This window comes from Scleropages formosus, chromosome 12 (assembly GCF_900964775.1).
Source record: "Scleropages formosus chromosome 12, fSclFor1.1, whole genome shotgun sequence".
NCBI lineage: Eukaryota > Metazoa > Chordata > Actinopteri > Osteoglossiformes > Osteoglossidae > Scleropages > Scleropages formosus.
In genome coordinates this window covers 18,495,802-18,514,545 of record NC_041817.1, presented here as the reverse complement: position 1 = coordinate 18,514,545, position 18,744 = coordinate 18,495,802, and the positions used below count along the sequence as shown (strand labels likewise).

General features: G+C 40.1%; 1 protein-coding gene across 1 annotated transcript in view; it reads left to right on the top strand.

The window, feature by feature from the left end:
• Window positions 1-18,744, top strand: part of LOC108929015 (glypican-5-like) — a 135,037-nt gene that overhangs the window by 86,766 nt on the left and 29,527 nt on the right. Inside the window, exon 7 of the mRNA XM_018743298.2 lies at window positions 142-301. Coding sequence (XP_018598814.1) covers window positions 142-301 — 160 coding nt within the window. The remainder of the gene's footprint in view (window positions 1-141; window positions 302-18,744) is intronic.

Here is an 18,744-nt window from a genome sequence, read left to right as displayed (position 1 = left end):
AATCCTATTAAACCCAGTGAGGACATTCTGAAGTGGCTGTGGAATAAGAAAATGATTAGGTTATTTGCTGGCCATTTCAGTTCACCTCTGGAAGTCTTTGAAAGGTGGTCTTGTATAAGTGATTGGATACGTTTTTCTCAGCTGCTGCAGGGGAAGCAGATACCCAAGTATGGCACTCTGGATCAGATTGAGACAGGCAGCGGGGACGGCGAGGGACACTTCAGCGGCGACTGCGACGATGAGGACGGCTGTGCTGGCTCAGGAAGTGGTGAGGCCAAGAGAGCTGCTAAGGTGTCGACATGTAAGTCAACTTGACTCTGCCACACACCCCCCGCAAGAGCCAAAGTGTTACAGGAGAACCACTGCCTAAGCAATATTATAGCACAGAACAAGCCACCCATCTTATTGATCAGTTCTTTCTATAGGGCACAGTTGATCGGTATAGCCTACAGGACATGCCCTCCACCTTATTGATAATGGTAACTGGTTATGGGAATAATACATACCAGATTTTTTTTTTTTTTTTTTCCCAGTTATACTTAAAAACGTGAAAAGATTGAAACAGGTTTAAAAAAAAACTCTAAAAATGTCTGAATGGCTGAAGACTGGTTCATCCGTTAAATATATACAGATTCCTTATGATTTTACTGATTATAAACACCAGACACTCTGGAAGCGAGTGCATTTTACTGACATCTGCTTGGTGGCCGTGTAAATACCTTGAAATTCAGCATGAAATTCACAATGAAATATTCCACGGTTTACAGATGCAAATGCAGATGTTGCAGTTGGACACAACTGTGCACAGTGATTTCAGGGTTATTTGACAAAGCAAATCAACAGTCAGCAAATGCATTAAAAAGTAATGTGATTTACCTTGTTTCACTACTCAACTGCTTTTCTGGACTATTCTGCCTTTCAGAGTAAAAATCTAATTATGTTTGTAGCAGAATTATGAGTATGAATGATGTAGGGGAGAGTCACATTCTTTGTCTGGTAATTATTTTTGATGATCTTTTGACCCGTTATTAATCGTTATAGCAGAGGACACGTGGCCTATGCAAATCACCTGATTATTTGTACCTCCTTCCCCGTGGGTGCTCTGATGGTCAGAAAACATGTAATTGTTTTGCAAAAAACATTTTCACACACATCTGTCACTCTGCTACATCTCTTGAGCGCTCAGCTGCAGTGTCTGCGCCCTACTTTTGTGGGACGCTCAGAGACCCATCCCATCAATTACCGTCACAGCTGCTGGCAGATACAGGGCTACAGCTCAGCAGACTTTGGGGTTCAGAGGTCAGGCCCCATGCTGTGTATACTCTGTGAACGACAACAGGCACCAGGGCTGTCATGCTGATTTTGATTTTGTATTCCACGCGTAGCTCTGTTAGAACTGACAGGCGCCGTATTCACAGTTCACCTTTCTAAATCTCGAGGGACAGCGCAGTGGAGATTTGTCTTCCGTAGAGAGGAGCTTGTTATTTTATAGTCTAAAATTACGTCCAGCAGGCAGTTCCTTTACCATAATTGTACTGACAAAATGACGAAAGTCCTATCTTGCCTCACAGACTATGCAGCCTAATAACGTTTTCAATAAATGAATATTTAAACAAGCTGGATATTCAGAAAAAAAATTACAATAAATATTTCTTTGCTCATAAACTTAACATTTATTTAAAATTTAGAGTATCTATGTGTGTTCAAAGTATGTGTAATAGTCACATTTTTTGTAAAAAAAAAAAAAATATATATATATTTTAAAAGTCCATCGGGGGCAGTGATCATTGTTCTGCTACTAGTGGTTCAAGGGTATGTTTATACATTGTGATTTTGCGTGCGAGGTCAAAGTGGCATAGGTGAAGAGGGTAGCTATTTCATAGCATCTGAACCGAAATGGTCATTCTCACCAGTCGCTTGGAGCCTCAGCTCTTAGAAGAAAATAGTGGATCTGCTCCCGGCCCTTGAGTTTGTGCATGTGTGAAGTGGAGAACCTTGGTCAGGGAAGTGCGGTCTTGAGTGTCGAGCCTCTTGTTCTTATAATTAGAGACCTTGCAAAGCCTTTGTGCTGTTTGAATGGAAAAGAACATGGAAGAAGAAAATTAATGCGTAGAGTTCCTAGGTGCTGTTCAGTTACTGTGACTTTGTGGCCCTTCGCTAGAGTTTGTGGATGTTTGAGAAAATTACAGGAGTGTCGACTAAATTGTCGCATAAAAATGACATTCACTTACAAGTCATCTCTTTCAGTCTAATCACTCAAATGCGTCCAGTCTCTCCTCTTTCGTCTCTGCCACCTATGCACCCCACGATCTGACTACCCTTGGCGAGAGTCATTTTGCTCAGTGGCTCATTTTAGCTAAGTCACAGAGGATCCTGTGCTTCCTAAGGAACAATCTCAAACATCGTTCATCTTCTGACCACCATTTTTCAACCCATTTGAGACAAGCTTTTCATTGTCATTAAACCACGGACATTTTCACCAGCCTGAGCGTTGGGAAGCAGGTCCCGTTGTTACAGCATGGCTGATGGAACGGGAGAGGTAGGCCATGCGAGTGGATCTGTTTCCTTAGCTGCCTTGTGGTTCCACTGTATTCAGAGAGAAGCTTTGAAATTTCTGGAATAATGAGGCCAAAGCTAGGTGTAAACAACAGTTATTTTTTCTAAACGACAATCCCCCCATAGGGTGACCACCGCCATGTTCAGGTTAGCGGAAATAAAAGGTGAGTGCTTCACACAAAGCTGCAGTCTCCTGCAATGCAGTACAATGGGCGGAAGCTTACAGGGGGCCCATTAGCAGATGCTGATTAATTAATGATTTGTCTCTGGGGGAGAAAGGTTGCTATTTCCCTGTAATTTGTCCCCAACGAGTGTGATAATGACGGCTGAAAGTGCGCTCTCCAGCACCACGGATTTCAATCGTGCACGGCATTTTTTGTGACATCTCCAACTCTGGGCCCTGGACGTTTGTGAGGAATGCACAGACTGAAGGTAAATGTAACACATGAAGCAGCTGAAAAATAGTTATACCAAAGGGAATATGGTAATGATTTGTCAGGAATTTAAGGCTAGGTAGTGAGGTGGACCTGTCATGTATTTTCTGTCCTTTGTGAAACTAAGAATGTCCAAACTACTGTGTAAGACCCGTAAGACCAAAACGTTTTCAGTATTTCTAAGTCTTTAATTCTGAGCTATTATAGAAGTGTCTCAAACAACCTTTAGAAAGAGCTTAAATCAATCAATCAATAAATGAATCAATCAATCAATCAGTTTTGTAAACCAAGTTAATATGTAACACTTTGCATGTTAGATGAGGGGCAGGGTCACCCTCAGACACCTGATCGGTAGACAGGTCCACAGCCTAACCAAACACAGTGAGGAGGTGCAAATGGTTTGGGGTGCTGGACTTTTTTTTTTTTGCCAAATTCTGTTGACTGGTCTCATCTGATGTTTTGAGTGTACTATTACTCCATGCCAGCTGTTGTAACTAACATCTGTTCATATACAGAATAAGAATGGCACCTGTATGGCTGAGTGGCATTAATGAAAAGGCAGTAAAGATAACAGGTATTCCCACCTGCTAATAATGTAATAGTTGGGGGTCGGGGGACCTTGCTATAAGAGGTCTCACTTGCTGTGGAGTGACTGAAATGTATTGTAATCATCTTCATTGCCTGACTCAGTAAATCAGAGGGCAGAATGGGATTGGGCCAGTATTACAAGGTGTCAGTCACTACTAGCAGTGTAGTGTGATTCTTACCCCCTGTCAAGAAAGAACAAGAGGTGGGAAGACCAGTTTTTGATAGGCTAGGATACACTCTTTTTATGTAAATAGGGCCATGTAATCTGGAATGCTTTAGCAAATATCTAGCTGTAAAACTGGATACAAGATTAAAGCTGCAGTCTAAGGTACTTTAATATAGGGACCCTCTATGCGAAACATTTCAAATAAATGAAAAGAGATAAAATGTGATGATGTTTGGCCCAGCAGATGCCACTGTTATTACTGAACATCATTGGAGGAGGTGTTAGGTGCGGTTGTGATATCCCTCGCCACGTCTACGGTAATTGGAATCCTTTCTGTTCGCATTACACTCCTGAGTTTATCACCTTGTTCCCTGTCAGCAATTTCCCCTCAGAGCTCATAAAGTGGCGATGACAATCAGGGGACTTGATGTCTCTAATTAAGGCATATTAATTAGAATATCAAAGTTATGCTTTGGCCTATGAAAGTTTACAGAGTAAGGCTGTGAGCGATTTTCTGTCACCATCACAACTCTGGTTGAGTAAGTGGTTTAACCTTACTCGTAAATGGAGTTTAGTGTCACTACTCTTCCTCAGGCCAATGTCATACATGACAGTTATTACAGCCTCGATTAAATTTACTGCACCTGGAAACAATGCTCTGGGAAAAATGTCACTCGTCCAGTCTGTCATCTTCAATATGCCGTAGTTGTAACGTTAAAGATTAAGTGCTTATAGTTTAGTAGTCCAGGATATGGGATTGTAACCTGAAGGTTTCCTGTTTAAATTCCATGCAAGAGGGACCCAATTGTAGTACCCTTGTGCATGATACTTAACTTCAATTTCCCCAATGTAATGCCCACCTGTGTAAAAGAGTTGTGCGTAAATATGGTTGCTATGCTGTGAAGCAATAGGGACATTTTTAACTTTTTTCCTTCTTTATTGTGTTTAATCACAGACAGCATTCAAAGGTATTGCCATAATCTGTGTTTTACACAAATTTATAGACAAAAAGGCCAATGACCACAACATAAAATAAACTGTATTTTTATTAGTTTTTGATTTCACTTACTGTAAAATCTTGCATGGTTTCTGCATGTGTACTGAATAAAATATAGCATTAAATGAAATATATGCATTGAAAGTTAGCATAAAACCAACATTTTGCATTAGCAACATTTGTTTACATTTGTTTTCTCGTTCAGTTAGAAAGGGCACATATGAAGTTATGAAAAATGATCTAAAATGGCCAGAGATATGAACAAGATAAATTCTCTCATATGCTCCCTTAGCTCATCCATAAGCTTCCATCTTGTGTGTGTCTGTCTGTGTCATGCATATACTTTACAGCACTTCACATTGAGGTGGTCTTGAAGCCTGTCTAGACATTGTGAAAGCCTTATGCAACTGAATAAAAAGTGGGTCATCTTAAATTGTCACTGTTGCTTTGACTCAAAGAAAATGTCACTGCTTTTCTAATACCTGATGGACTGTTGAAACCCAAAACAGCATATGCTATGTTTTCAGGAAGGTAAATAAATCTGGGTTCTACCTTGAAACCCAAAACAGCATGTGCTATGTTTTCAGGAAGGTAAATAAATCTGGGTTCTACCCCAATCTGTCAAATTGAAGACCTTGGATTTATTAAAGTATACTCTTAATTATATTTTAATGGGAGGTCAGTTTCAGTAATTAGAGTAAAATCTACAGTACATAAATTTCCACAAAAAATGGCACTCATTGCATTTGAAGATTGTGTCAAAAATAGTTTTCCTTTTAGTCGCAAAAATACCAGTTATAAACAGCACTGCTAATTGGTGTCCTCAGAGATAAATCCAAGCGCTGTCTAATAATTAGCTACATTATTTACTTTAAATTTTCAATTCATAGGTAGCTTGAAGTTGTAATTCTTCCCATTTCTGTACAGTTTAAATAGCGGTCATATTGTTGTCTTCAGTTGTCTCTTGAGTCTGTCATCCAGAATAATTTATTGAATCAGTTTGAGTTTTACTGCATTTGCGTTCATTCGGACAGTGTTGCCTGAGGATGATATTTTGAATTGAACAACTGATACATATGCTAATAAGGGAATTCTTGAATTAACTTGTGAACCTTGAATATCAATATTTTAGTAGTCATAATATTCTCTTTTGTTGTGTGGCAGGTTTCATTAATTTAATTGTGCGTTTATGTTATTGCTGTGAGGTGCACTTAAATTCACGTATGTGACTTGAAAACAACTGACTGCTTTGGAGTGGAACATATTGGGTAATAAATCTTGTTCTTATAACCAAAACACAACCTGCAACCTTCTCACTTTTGACCTCCTTCGCTTATTTTTTTGATGCATTTACAATTTCAATTACATTTATTCTTTAGAAGACACTTTTCTCCAAAGCAGTGTTAATCTCAGGGAATAGAAAAGCGCATCAACAGGAGAAATTCTGATGCAGATATGTGATTCCTCCATACATTTAATTAGTCACATTTCACAAATTAAACCAGTACACATTAAACAAGCAGCCCCATATAGGTAACAGAAGAAAATGGTTCTCTAATTTTGCTGGATATTAATTTTGCAGGATATTATTCATTGATTAATTATGAGCAACTGCTTTTCTAAAGCAGGGTCACACTGGAAACATAGCGCACAAAGCAGGGTACACTATGAATGGGGTGAAAGTCCATGGCAAGCAAGCAATTATGCAAAATCAAAATTGTGAGTAAAATAGAAAAGACACTGCAATTTTCCCTTATTGGCAAGTATTTAAGACAAGCATTGTTTAGGTCTGCAGTCTGTATTGTCACTGGCTCAATTATGTGTTTCATAACCAAATCGCTCGAGAGTAGCAAATGGATAAACTGAATGAATTTGCCACATTTCCAGGAATTGTACTCCGAAACCGGCAGAAATACTGCACTCATTCTCCTCTTATTTTAAAATTTAATTGTGCCTCCACTACAAAGTGCTATTCTATTGCATTTAAGAATTCAGCCTGAACGATTACACCATCGGCGGTAAGACAAATTTGCCTAATTGGGCTGTCTATCCTAGACGTGTCCTTTTTCCCAACTGAATCAAAGATTTCCCCATGACTTCACAAATTCTACAGTGTGTTCCAATGAGAAAAAAGGCAAATAGCTGTCAAGTGGAAATTCTGTGCAGGATAGGCCTCAGGAAAGTATGTAAAGATTTGAGATTGTTTTATCCTCTAATTGCTCCCAGATTCAGTACATCGTTACAACAAGATGTATTTTTCAAGTCTATGTTTCTCTCAACATATAAAAAACACAACCCGGTCCTACAGAAACAAAAAAATCCTGCACAGCAAAAAATTCAAGATTCTTGTTATGACCTGTATAATCATCAAATGGATCTGATCCCTGATATCTACAAGACCCGATCACTTGCTACAACCCAACCACTCTGCTGAACTCCTCCAAGTCTGCCTGCTTGGTGGTCCCATGCAGAAGAGGTTCAAAATCAAAAGCACAATGGTTTTTGGTTTGGCTCCGATGTGGCGGAATGACCTCCCCTTCTCTGTCAGAACTGCTGAATATCTCTCAACATTCAAGAACTCTCAAAACTGACCTTTTTTGGACTCACCCCTCCCCGACCTCCTATGTGCTCGATAAACGTGTGCTGTAATATCTGTTTATTTATAAACATTAAAAAAAAAAAGAAACCCTGTATGCAGCTACTTGAATAATGCACTCAAGAATCATATGTCTGCATCCAAATCTGTTCTTCTCTTGGTGTAATGCATTTATATTTACCGCACACTTCTCCAGAGCAACTTATTATTATTTACTCATATATGTAAAGCTGCGTAATTTTAGGGTAAAGTACCTTGCTCAAAGGTACTACAGCTTGAGGTGGGATTTAAATCTACGTGAGCAGGCGTCCCCATTTTTTGCATTGTTTTCAGAGAGGTATGTCGCTTTGGAGAAAAGCTTCTGCTAAATGCAAAATGTAAATGTCAGTGCGTTCAGCATCTGTATCATACTTATTCTTCTCAGGCTCTACTGCAGCAACTTGAATCATGACCTGTTATAATGTACAACTGTGTTCACACCAAACATCTGGAGAAATCAATTACATATACAAGAGTATTAGTGTTAAACTCATTTGACTATTTAAAATATCGTTACAATTTATTTCTTAAAGTTAGCATAGATTCCACTATTTCAGTTGTGATTTAGATTTATATTAGATGATTGTTGTGATTGGTTGGGACAGACTCTGTGACTGACAGGAAATCAGGTGTTTGTTGGTTAGATTGTTATGAAATATGACACCATTATTAATTTTCTTGAATGAATATTCCTCTCCACCTAGTGCCTATAATAAGAGAAGAGCCTAACCACAACAATTTGAACCCTGCTTGTATGTACAAAATGCTGTTCAACCCAGTCAAGCAAATGTACACGTTTCACATTCAGCAAACACTCTTCATGCACAGTGACTGATGTAATGTAGATATCATATATCCGTATTGACATAGATGTTTGCTGTTCCTGGAGTTCTAATACCTGTCTCAGAGATACTATTAGAGATCATCTCCTGGAATTTGAAGGTGACACCTTTGATTGTAAATCTTGTTGCTTACTTAACCCATTCACCATATGCTGTGTTACACACCTGAAAGATCCGATCATGACTGTTTTTATAGTGTCTGGTGAAACCAACAAATTCAAAATGTAAAACGTATAGCACTTCTGGTACCGGAATGCACATGTGGCAGTAATTTAGCATAATTTCAATATGACTGACTTTAATTTTATTATGCCTTCCTGTTCGTTCCGACTGGGCCATCAATGCCAAAGCAACTATTAATTTCAATGTGACGGGACTATTTTAGAGTTACAAACGATTTGTTTCGGTTTAACTCTGTCTATCTTACAAGCTATCTTTGTCTCAGGAGACTTGCCATTCGATGCATGTATTTTGTTCAGTGAAGGGAAATCCCTTAGAATCTCCCATCCCTTTCTTTTCCTTGTGGCTCAAAAGAGATGCTTAGCAGAAAGAAAAAACATAAATCGGTGTGCGCAGAACATCCTCTTCTTATTAACATACACTGTTTCTTAGAGTGCAGTAGTATTCATTGTGTCACAATTGAAACATATAAGAATCTCAGAAGTAGGACCCTGCAAAAAGAGTGAAGAGGTGAGCAGAGTTCAGTCCGCTAGACAAGGATCAGTGGGATACATTTACAGGGTAGCTTTTTAACATTGTGAGGCCTCAAAAAATATTAATCACAAGTTGTTTGCTTTCATGCTGCATACAGAAGCCAAAGTAAATCAGCCAAAAAAGTGAACTCTGAGAGAGTGTTAAATAATTTAAAAAAAAAAAAATGAAAATCCACACTGTGAAATTGGACTGAATAGTTTCGAACAGGGTCAGTGTTTCTCTAAGCATCATTGGCAGCGATCCGGTTCTGTTACCTGTAATTGCATAATTTTTCAGATTCTTTCTGTATTTTTTCTAGTTTTAATGTGCAGGCCCACATGTGCTCTCCCCGTGTTTTTTGAGTCTGTACGTGTCCATGCCCGGCCTTGCAAACTCTGAGGACTTTACGGCGCACTCAGGACAGGTGGCCGAAGCGCAGAGGAGGCTGTGTCACCTGAAATCAAAGTCTATAAGATAGTGTGCCAGGCTCTCAGACGCTGGCTCTCTGCTGCGCTTCCTACGGCATCCTGGAGAGATTTAATAACAGGTGTGAGACTGTCCTCCTTTTACCGACCGACCGAGAGGAGGAACATAGAGGAGCTGTCAGCTTGATTGCGGCAAGCTGTGGAGAGCCGGGGCCCTTGTGGGAGACAGCCATCGGAGAGGATTGGGGCGGCCAGCGTGAAGGTGCCTCCCAAGGTTACCTGCAGGATTGCTGGACACCCTGGGAGAGCTCGTCGTCCTCCGTTGCTAATGAAACCTGCTCCGCTTTTCGCTGCGGCAAACACCATGCTAATTGTGAGATTTAGTGTGCCGCAATGTTATTTTCTCAGCCGACTCTCTGCGCACCATTTTAATTGGAGCGCTGATCAGGACGATTTATTAAGAGCTAAAAAATGGGGATCTTCAATATGCTGGAGTCTATTGAAAAGTGTGCTCTAAACACGTGTTATTGCTTGATATTTTATTAAACCCATGTCTTCAGCATGCTTAACTGGAATACCAAAACAGTAAGTGTGGGCTGTCTTGGAATTAAGTGATGATGTGAAATGAACCATTTTTTATTCTTTATTTTTAGTTCAAAACATTTTTTATTCTCTATTTTTAGTTCAGGGTAATGACGGTGTTAATTTTCTCTGCACTGTGTATAGCAGATCTTACTTACTTGTTATCTAGTTGCCTGTTTTAGCATTTTTTTTTTCAGACCCTTAAACTTTGCATCACAAAACCACTCGAAGATGTAATAATGTGTGAAACGATATTACCTGCAGCCTTATTGTTTGTTAAGAAAAAGGAGGAAAAATAAACAAAATTTCCTGATAACAAGTTGAGGGTGCAGTAATAATAATTACGCTCTTGCTAAAAGTTATAATTTACAGTATTTTATTTTCCATAAAGTCATGACTCAGTGTCCTTACGGCAGATGTGCGTATTTATATAATCCTTAGTTGTAGCTTTAACCCTGGCACTTGTGTGGACAGTAAAGTTGTAACATCAGTACATTGTTTCACGTACTGGTCAGACGATTCAGATATGAACTGTGGAAAATGGTAAATCCTCACATCCTTTCACATTCCTTTTTTTAAAATCCTATAAATGGCAGAGCATCAGCCCTCTCTCCAGGCCCGAAACGATGGAGTGGTGGTTTGACATGCCTATAATTCTGCAGAGACTTTATGTGCTCTTTATTGAGCATTTGCTTTGAATGTGCAATGTGGTGTGTGTGGCCAGCTGTGGTCAGGTTCACACAGCGAACTGTTCACGTCTACATCCTTCCCTGTTCATATCCACCTGACTGGCTGTCTGTGGACAGGACTAAGTCAAGAGGAAATGTCTGAATAATTCATTTTCTGTTACTGTTGAATCCTTGTGTCACGTTGTACCCTTTTTTCATTAAGAATCTGAGAATGGGTGAAGCTAAATAGAAATGCTGCCTTGGTGTTCTCTGTATAAAAAAAATACATTGCATTGAATTATAATGGTCGATGGCTGAGTAGAAGTCGTCAGCAGCTGGGGGAGAAGAATGCCTCAGACTTCAGTGCATCAGGACAGAGAAATGCTCAGTATGAGGTTTTGAACTTTGTCAACTGTAGTCTGCACCATGCTGGACTTCAGGTGTAACCATATTGAATAATTAAACATAATGAGATTTGATGTAAGCAGTATACCGGGTTAATTATTGGAACCTAAACGACTGACCAGACCTGACAGGTTTCCTCAGTGTAGGTACAGCCATGATCAGCAGGCTGTGCTTTTATATTTTTTAGTTTGTTTTTCCCTTCTTGCTCTTTCAGTTTGTCTGAAAAAACACTGAAAAAGCGTTTGCCTTCTCCACCACTTCTGATGTATCTTTTGGCAAATTGTTATTGCCAGCTAGTGATATGCCTTTGACGGAAAATGCAATGACTTTGCCACACGCATGAAACATCCTCGTAAAATTTAATAGCAGCTCGCCTAATTAATTTCATATGATATGTGGGTATTTTTTAAAAAATTAAGGTTAAACGTATTATTTGGGGATACCTTATGCATGTCAGGAAGATGGATCTTTGTCGTCAGATTGACAAATGTATTGTGCATCCAACTCTTCCTCAGGTAATTAGGTTTACACCGGCAAACCAGGTGCCCTTTAAAAGCACTTGACAACCTTTTATACAAAAGGGTAAATTAAATGTAATAAGCAGAGCCGAACAAATTGATATCATCCTCGTCCATGTTAAATCAGATGTAGTGTCTTTGTGTTTCCTCAGCTTGATTAAAAAGTAAGCCTCTTAGAGTCCTTGCTGAAATCTTTGCTGATGTTCAACAGCATCGGATCTCCATGGAGATGCATTCTTAATCATTTGTCAGATCAAGTGCAATAAGTGCCACTTCTTTAATTTCTTTAACCAAAGGCAAAGACTGTTCTGTTAAGTTCCTTGCTCTCATTTTAACTGGCTCTGTAGCGGTGGAAATATCATATTCTGCCATAACAGCAGTTGACGGTCCTGCCCTAAAAGTGTTATACAATATTATTCTCCTCTTTTCATTTTTGATATATTTTATCCAAAAAGTTAATGATTCAAAGCATTAATCGTTTTCAAGGATTTGAAGATTTTGCTGAGGGTTTTGTCAACATTGCAGCTGAGGGGCTTTGAATTAACCTATTAGAAATTATTTATTCAGTTTGTTTTATTATCGTTACTGTTTTGCGAGTAGATCTCAGGGTATTAACAATGTAAATTTACAGTTTTCTATACTTAAGTTCTTTGATTTATACTTAAACATACTACTTGCAAAAATATACTGAATAACTGCCCTGACTTGCCTGCAGAAATAATGTTTTTTTGTTGATGAGAAAAGGTCTCCGGAGAGTAAATTGCCCTTGTCCTCAGTATGAAGCACTCCTGGAAGATATTTAAGTTAAACAGAATTATATGAAGATATTTAAGGAATACAGACCACTGACCCAGTACAGACTCCAGAATACTGAGCCCAGAATTTCTTTAACCCTTTCCCATTCTGGGACTGTTTGCTGGAGAGCAGTGGGCTGAACACTGGAGAAGTCAGAGCAGGGTACTACAGAACCCCTAAACCACACCCAACCCTCCACCACAGGAACTTCTTGTGTCTACAACAAAAGAGCCAAAAAAAAGTGCTCTAACCAGGTCTCAACCCCACACCCTACAGTCTCAGGACTGATTTAGGAAGCTCATGGGCAAAGACTGACCTCACTCAAAGTGAAAAGCAGTAGGGGCAGATGGTAGTGTAGTGGTTAGAGCTGCTGCTTTAAGACCCAAAGGGCACATGTTCAAATTTCACCTCTGGCTGTAGTGCTCTTCAATAATACGTATACCCTAAATTGCTTCAGGTTTTTTTTTTTTTTTTTTTTTTAAAAAAAAAAAAAAGAAGCCCAGCTGTACAAATGGGTAAACAACTGTGGGTATTTTAATGTTGTAAGTCACTTTCTATGAGTAGTACGTCACTTTGGAGAAAAGCATCTGCTAAATGAATAAATGTAAATATATCCAGAAAAAAATCCATATATTCCTTATTCAAGAACATCCAGGTCTGCTCAGACTGACCAAATTTCTAAAAATTTCAATTGCGTTCACTGGGCTTCCTTTTGAGTCTTAGCTTATTTTCCATGTTTCAAAGAGATTTTTCATTTATGTTGCCACCAGTCAGATGTTGGAGATGTATAGATGCGCCACAGATGGAGGCAGTTGGGAATTGGCCGGCTGTCAGACAGGTGCTATTTTCCGTCTCAGTGATAGAGACCCAGGGTCTCGGCGGCCGAGAGGGCCCTGCTTCCTGTGCCACATTCAGAACGAGTGCCACTTACTTGACAGGGTTGCTGCTTAACCAGGACCAGTGGCGAAGTTCGTCCCCTCCCCCATGAGCCATCCAGTGTTCATTTTGATGGGCGGCCAGGGTCACTGCGGTACCCGCACTAAAAGCGTAGTCGGGCGCTTGTTCAGGTGGCGTACGCTTTCAGGCCTTTGTTCAGTTCCGGAGGCCAACAGAAAATAATGAGATACTATTGAGGGGTAGAGCAAGCCTAGCCATGTCTTTGAATGACTGATGAAGTGTGCTGCACCTTTAGAGGGCTCCCCAAACAATTTTATATCACAGAAGGTGCTTGGTGCTAAGTGCAACCTCAAGAGGCTCAGTGTGGTTCTTTTGTTAGAGGTGGCTTGCTTGTACAAAGAAGGTAGGGTTTTTGTTGCATAAATTGCATGTAATGGGCAGAAGGTGGTGTAGCGGTTAAAGCCACATCCTTTGGAATCAAAGGATGCACATTCGAATCCCACCTCCTGCTATAGTTCCCTGTAGCAAGGTACTTACCCTGAACTGCTCCAGACAAATCTGCCCAGCTGTTTAAACAGGTAAATCTTTGTAAGTAGCTTAACACTGTAGCCAAAGGTAAAAGTAGTTGATTCACTTGTGTGGAAAAGGCAGGCTTTTTGCTGCACAAATCATACACATTTGGCAGCAGGTGGCACAGTGGTTAAAGTCAGTGCATTGTTGTCAAAGGGTATTGTCCAAATCCCACTTCTGCTGTAGTACCCTTGAACAACGTGCTCAACTGAAATGGATCCAGTTAAAACTATCCACTTTACAAATGAGTAAAATCACTGTATGGGTAAATGGGTAAAAGTCAAGCAGCTTTGAAGAAAATCTTCAGCAATATGAACTGACATAAATGAAAAGTAGCTTAGTGTGCAAACCTCGTATTCTAAGTCCCTTGGAGAAAGGCGTCAGATAAAGGAATAAAAATAATAGATATTAATATACATATGACAGGGATAAAATTTCCATTTTTAGGAATTAGGAAAGGGGAATACGAATGTATAATGTATAGTGTTTATATATATAAAAAAAAAATGCTAGTCTTGTTAAACTTGTTCTTTCAGGCTGCTAGGCAATCCAGATAGGTTTGGATTCCATAGAGCCACTGAGCCATCCCAAGGGAAAACATGTCTCCCCTCAGTGACCTTTCAGAGTGCTCTGGTCAGAAAGATTTTCTGCCACATAAGCGTGAGGTGGAATGGAAAACACACTCAATGCACATATAAGACCTTCTTGCTGGCTAGAGCAGCCTCTGTTTGAACATTTCCTGAGTAAGCCCCCTTTCCCGAATATGCCATCCCTAGGCGGGTGTTTGTGTCAGTGGTCCATGCAGTGGTGGACACCTTTCATCATGTCTGATTTCAGGTGCCAATTGTGGGTCGCACACTATATTAATTCTGCTGTGCTGTGAAGCCAAGCACTAAATTCTGACAGCTTAGATGTGGCTTAAATCCCTAGATGCAAGTTGTGGTTGGACCCTAAGGCAAGGTACTTGATGTGAATTCTTTCAAAAATACATAGCAGCATAATTAGCTTTATTACCATTTTAAAAACCCGATAATCGTCTACAGAGCCATTCTCTGTGATATTCATTCTGCTTTGGTTCATGTAATCAGGAAGAAGGGAAGCGAGCAGCAGGTACTGAATTCTAATGTTACACCTCGGTGCCGTTCTTGCTTTGAGAGCGAATTTAAAGGGGCCTTGATTGATGTGTTACCTTGGCGCTAACTCCACCTTTTTTATGTGCATAATCAATAACCAAGTAAATCTTTCTCAACTTTCACCATATTTTACAATCTCATATGAAAAAATCCTGTGTAGGAAACAGAGTTTTAAAAAAAAGGCCCCATGTTTTGTGTTAAGTTGCAATGAATTGACATCCATCCACGGTGTGCCCTTCTTTGCCTAATGCCCAGAGATCCAGGGATAGGCTCCAGATCACCAGCCACCCGTGACCCTGATAAGAACAAGCCATTGAATTAGTGAGTGAGTGTTTTCTGTTAACATTAAGATTTAAAATTTAAATGTTATTGGAAGTGATTTGCATATGCATAAACCATACAATGACAGTAAGCAAGAGTAAGTACATTGCATTTTTAGTAATTAATTGATTCAAAGGAAAACTTGAGTCTTATGTTATTTTGGTTAGCCAAAAAATTTTGAGATCCATCCATCTATCCATAACAACTTATCCAGTACAGGCTTATGGTGCTCTAGAGCCTATCTCAGTGGTATAAGGCATGAGGGTGAGTATACCCTGGGTGGGCTGCCAGTCCGTCACAGGGCATTCACACAGAGTAAGGGCAACTTAGTGTGAAACATGGCATTCATCTGAAACACGTCTTTTGACTGCGGGATGAAACCAGAGCACCTGAAGGAAACCAACAAAAACATGGCGAGAACATACAAACTCCACGCAGACTGAGCTGGATTAAAACCAATGTCTATATCCTACAGCTCAAGATCTGTGAAGGACCAGCGTTATTCACTGTGCAGCATAGCCTCCCTACTATCATAATATTATAGTATGTAAAGGAGCTGGACATTAACTTGATCATTCTTTTTTTATAGAAGCAGTCGTGAAATAAGCATTTTAAATGATGGTAAGATACGCATTCCATTGTAAGAAAACTAACATTTATAGCCTGTAGAAGTGGAGGACACGTACGCAGTGTTACCTTTACACCTTTGTGTTCATCAGACACGTGACAGCAGACCTACTTCAGGATGTCTCATCCACTGCCAGAAGTGAATCCCAAGCAGGCCTGGAGGTGTTTGGCTGTGTCTTCTCTCTGTGTGAGAAGGCAAGTCCATGACCCTGATGGTGCCAGGAAGCCCACCATGCTGCTGGGGAACCAGCAAGGGTAGAGCAGGAGGGAATATGTGCCCAGAGGTTTGGAGTCAGAGAAGCAGGTCTGGCTGGCATGGATATGAAGGGCTGGCAGGTGGGAGTCAGGGAAAGTGGGCTTGCATAACATTTCAGGAGTGGATTCTTATGTTATGAGGAAGGTGTTATATATCTGCCCTTGTTTGTCAAAGCTTTGATGTCACTTTCTGAAATTATAAGAAGTCCTTTCGGAGGAAACTCTGCGGGATGCTATGTCATCCCCTAATATAATTTAATAAACGCGGTTCTCTCTGCTACCGTGTCTGAACTTTTCTCCCCAGACACAAAGGCACTTAGCTGACTTGAAATAATATGCCTTGCCCTTTCTGCCATTCCCCCCCACACCCAATATAGCTTGACTGATATTTGTATTGAACCGATTTCTTTTTACAGTCAAAGACATTCTGTCTACAAATGCACAAATGTAATAAATTTTAGAAGTGGAAAATTGGACCCTTTCAGTATTGCAGCCTCTTGTCTGCGTACTGTATTCATGGCCCAGTGCCTAACACTGGGCTTGGCTGCCCTTAAACACAAATGAGCTGCGTAGCAGATGGGCTGCGTCACATGAACTTACCTCAGTTTAAGTTTGAATGGCCTCTGTTGAAGCAATACCTGTGCTTGATCGAGGAATACAAATTAAACTAGTTTGTCTTTGCCATCCCAAAAGACGCTTGCTTTAGCCATTCTTTGATCAGGACTCAATGTTTAGATCGCTTTTACAGAACTGACAGACGACTTACGCAGAAATAAAGTGTGTGGGCAGTTTATATTATATATACAGTATTGTAACGACCCCATCCACCAAGGGAAAAACGTGTGTGTGTGTATTGTAACGACCCCGCGTTACTGTTTTAGGAGGGAGTGTGTGCTTAATGTAAATAGTTGCATTATGGGAAATCTGTAAATAATGTCTGTAACCGCTGGGGGCACTTCGGGGGGAATGGTGGGTTGACTGTGTCTGCCAGGGTGTTGAAAGAGAGCCTGGGGGTGCTAGGCAGGCTGGGAAGGCTGGCTGTAAGTGCAGGTCCTAGAGGAAACGGGGTCCTCGGACCGAGAGCATAATTTCTCTTGTGCCGGTGTTCGAATAAATCGTTCGTCATGAATGCTGTCTCCGCATCCTTCTTCGCCCCATCCAAACCCACGGCGCTGCGCACCACGGTATATCAAAAGTATGGACGTATACTACATACTATAGTATTTAGTTTATATACAGAGAGTATGTAATATAGAATGTTTATTTACATGTATATAGACTGTGTGTGTACTGTATGGTTTTTATTTTTATAATATCACTATCTACAGTACATGCTACCATTAGAAGGCAGCATGTAACATGGATTTTCATTCTGAAAATTGTTGGTTTTCCTGCACCGGTTAGCAAGGTAGTTGAGCTGGTTTGGTAAAATTTGTAGCTGTACAATTAAGTAAAAACTGTAATTTTTTTTGGATGCAAGCATCAGTTCAGCAAAGAGATCTTGATAAAAAAAAGAGTGCATATACAGTTCTGTATTACTGGTTTCCTAATCATAACGCATGATGGCTGGATAACTTGCTGATTATAGTGTTTAAAGAGAGCATGGGCCAGTAGCTGGGTGAGAATTTGAGAATTACTGGTGGGAAAGTGAAAATCCTGTGGGAAGCACTGCTCAGCCTTCGTGTCTCCAGCCTTTGCTGATGTCAGACTGCGGGGTTATGGGGGCTGAGACTTTTTGTAACGCACCAAATTAAAACCACCAGGAAATGCTGATAGGAAATATTAGAAATACGTTCCTATTTCAGCACAGGGGGAAGAAAAGATTATTTCATGAACTTTGTCTTAACGTCAATGCTTTGATGATGAAACAAAGCCTTTGTGTCTGTTGATATTCTTTTCATCGGGCTTTCACTCCGAGTCCCATCGTTGGCTGCGTGTTTGAATGGAGTGAATGGAGTCTAACAATGGAGTGTAAAATTCATGCACTCACAGTGGGTAATAGGGTGTGAAAAAAGCTCTCAGTGTGATACAGAATGTTTCATTAAAAAGAGATTTTTCAAAACTGCAATCGTTTGTGAGGGACAAAAGCCTATTTAGGAGACAATAAACACTTCCCGTTTCCGAAATAACTGCACTAGATTGCCTGAGTCTTAAACGTTGACTTTATTAGGAGAGGAGTGCTGCATTCATTAATGGAAGCAGAAAGCAAAGAGTCGAAATTAGATTTGTCTTCATGAAAATGTGTGACATGATGAACGTGGAGCCTGAGTAAGTAGCAAGTAGCAAGTGCCGCTCCCCCGACACCACAGCAGTCCCCTCAGGGTGGTAAATATTTGCACCTCATTTACAATGAAACATACAGGAACGGTAATCAGAACAGAAAATATTCCTCAGAATGCTTTTCAAAATACTGGACTGGCATTCTGGATTGCAGGGTTTTTTTTTAACCATTTTGGGGAAAAAAGTGTTAAGAGTGCCAAATGTCATTTCCTCTTGCAAAGTTCAGGGTATTTTAAACTTTATTTTTATTACCTGCACCCTCATGGACATAACCGATTATTGTTTTCCCAGTGATGTTGATGTGCCATTAATAATAAGTCACTTCCTGGAGCAGGAGAAATGGCTCTCAGAGACATC